Genomic DNA, 1,772 nt, shown 5'->3' with positions numbered 1-1,772 from the left:
ACTAACGTAACGTAATAACTAATAACTAATATATATATATATATATATATATATATATATATATATATATATATATATATATATATATATATATATATATATACGTTGTGTTTGTGTACGATCGCGATGGATGTGTGTGCCGATATATGCATGTCTCCATCAACCACGTGAGTTCACGAGTGCACGCTTACTTACCCCATGTCACCCCCGCCACCATATCCAGCATGATAAGCCCGTGCTTGACATCGTTCCACACTCGCTTCATGCCCCGTTCACCCAGTACATGCAGGTCAACGATCCGCCCGTCTCTGTTGACCCTCTTGCCTGTGTTGTACCACGTGACACATATTGAAACGGTTAGGGTCGACGTTGAGCCACGATACTATTCGGTTTTTGTGTGTGCAGTGTCACGTGGTATGGTGTGAATCACACGTCCTACGTGTTTACGATTGACACGTGTCGTGCACCCGTGAATAGACTGAGCTGGACGGTAGGCACGTGTCATGTGTCTACGATTGACACGTGACATGCTTCCGTAGATGACACGGACAGCCTCCCCACTCGCAGTTGCATTTGTCATGGTGTTGTGTGTTGCACAAGTGACCGACATAGTTCTATTGTGGACTTTGACAAGTCGGCGATTGGCGGCTTGACCCACGACCATAGACATGACACGTGTGCTGTGTTCGCGACTTGAAGACAGACAACAGTCATGCGCCCCATGTTTTATTTGTAGGCTTGGCCCACAACTATACGTGACACACGTGTGCTGTGTTTACGACATAAAGACAAACAATAGCAATGCGCACCATTTTTTATTTGTAGGCTTGGCCCACGACTATACATGACACGTGTGCTGTGTTTACGACATGAAGACAAACGATAGCAATGCACACCATGTTTTATTTGTAGGCTTGGCCCACGACTATATATGACACGTGTGCTGTGTGTACGACAGAAAGACAAACAATAGCAATGCGCACCATGTTTTGTTTGTAAAGATATTAGGGGGCCCAACTCGACCCTTAAACCCCCTAAAACCCTAAACGGAGAGCAGCATTCACCCCTCGGCTTATGGCCCACCCTAACGCATATTCAGTCGTACAAAAATCCGACAACGGCACGTGTTAGGACTACCTACCACGGCACACCCCGTGCAAACTAAAGATGACAGTCAATGGGCCGGGTAGGAGAAGTGGAAAACAGAGGTACGCAATACGATAATACATATATATATATATATATATATATATATATATAAATATATATATATATATATATATATATATATATATATATATGCATATATATATATGCATATACATACTATATGTATATATATATATATTCGTTGTGTATCGACATACATCTGTGTGGTGCTTGTTGGTGCACTACAGAGCCCTTATTCCGGTTGACTATGAAGTTATTGATAAGAACGTTTCACTGACCTGTCGTTTTGGCGGTAAGCTCGGACGCTTCGTGGCCCATGAAAGTCAGATCAACGGGATTTGACGCACGGAAGTAGACCGTCCATACGATGTACATACTATAGTACACTCCTGCGACACGAGTAGGTAGAGAGTGTTTCGTGCCATAACAGATATAATACACCGCTGAATTGTGTGTCAAAACACAAGCGCTCCAAGCGGGTAGAAATTGATGTATTTATAAAACATATATTTATAACTATATATATATATATATATATATATATATATATATATATATATGTGTGTGTGTGTGTGTGTGTGTGTGTGTGTGTGTGTGTGTGT

The 1,772-nt window shown here is 41.6% G+C and overlaps 1 protein-coding gene across 1 annotated transcript in view; it reads right to left on the bottom strand.

Annotated features, from left to right (window-relative positions):
- Positions 1 to 187: 187 nt before the first annotated feature.
- SARC_13342 (hypothetical protein) overlaps positions 188 to 1,772 on the bottom strand; it is a gene marked incomplete at both ends in the record, with an annotated part of 3,433 nt that continues 1,848 nt past the window's right edge. The window contains 2 exons of the mRNA XM_014292528.1: positions 188 to 324; positions 1,449 to 1,559. Of these exons, the coding sequence (XP_014148003.1) occupies positions 188 to 324; positions 1,449 to 1,559 (248 nt within the window). The remainder of the gene's footprint in view (positions 325 to 1,448; positions 1,560 to 1,772) is intronic.

The sequence above is a fragment of the Sphaeroforma arctica genome (assembly GCF_001186125.1).
Source record: "Sphaeroforma arctica JP610 unplaced genomic scaffold supercont1.3169, whole genome shotgun sequence".
Lineage (NCBI taxonomy): Eukaryota > Ichthyosporea > Ichthyophonida > Sphaeroforma > Sphaeroforma arctica.
This window is presented reverse-complemented; position numbering and strand designations above follow the sequence as displayed.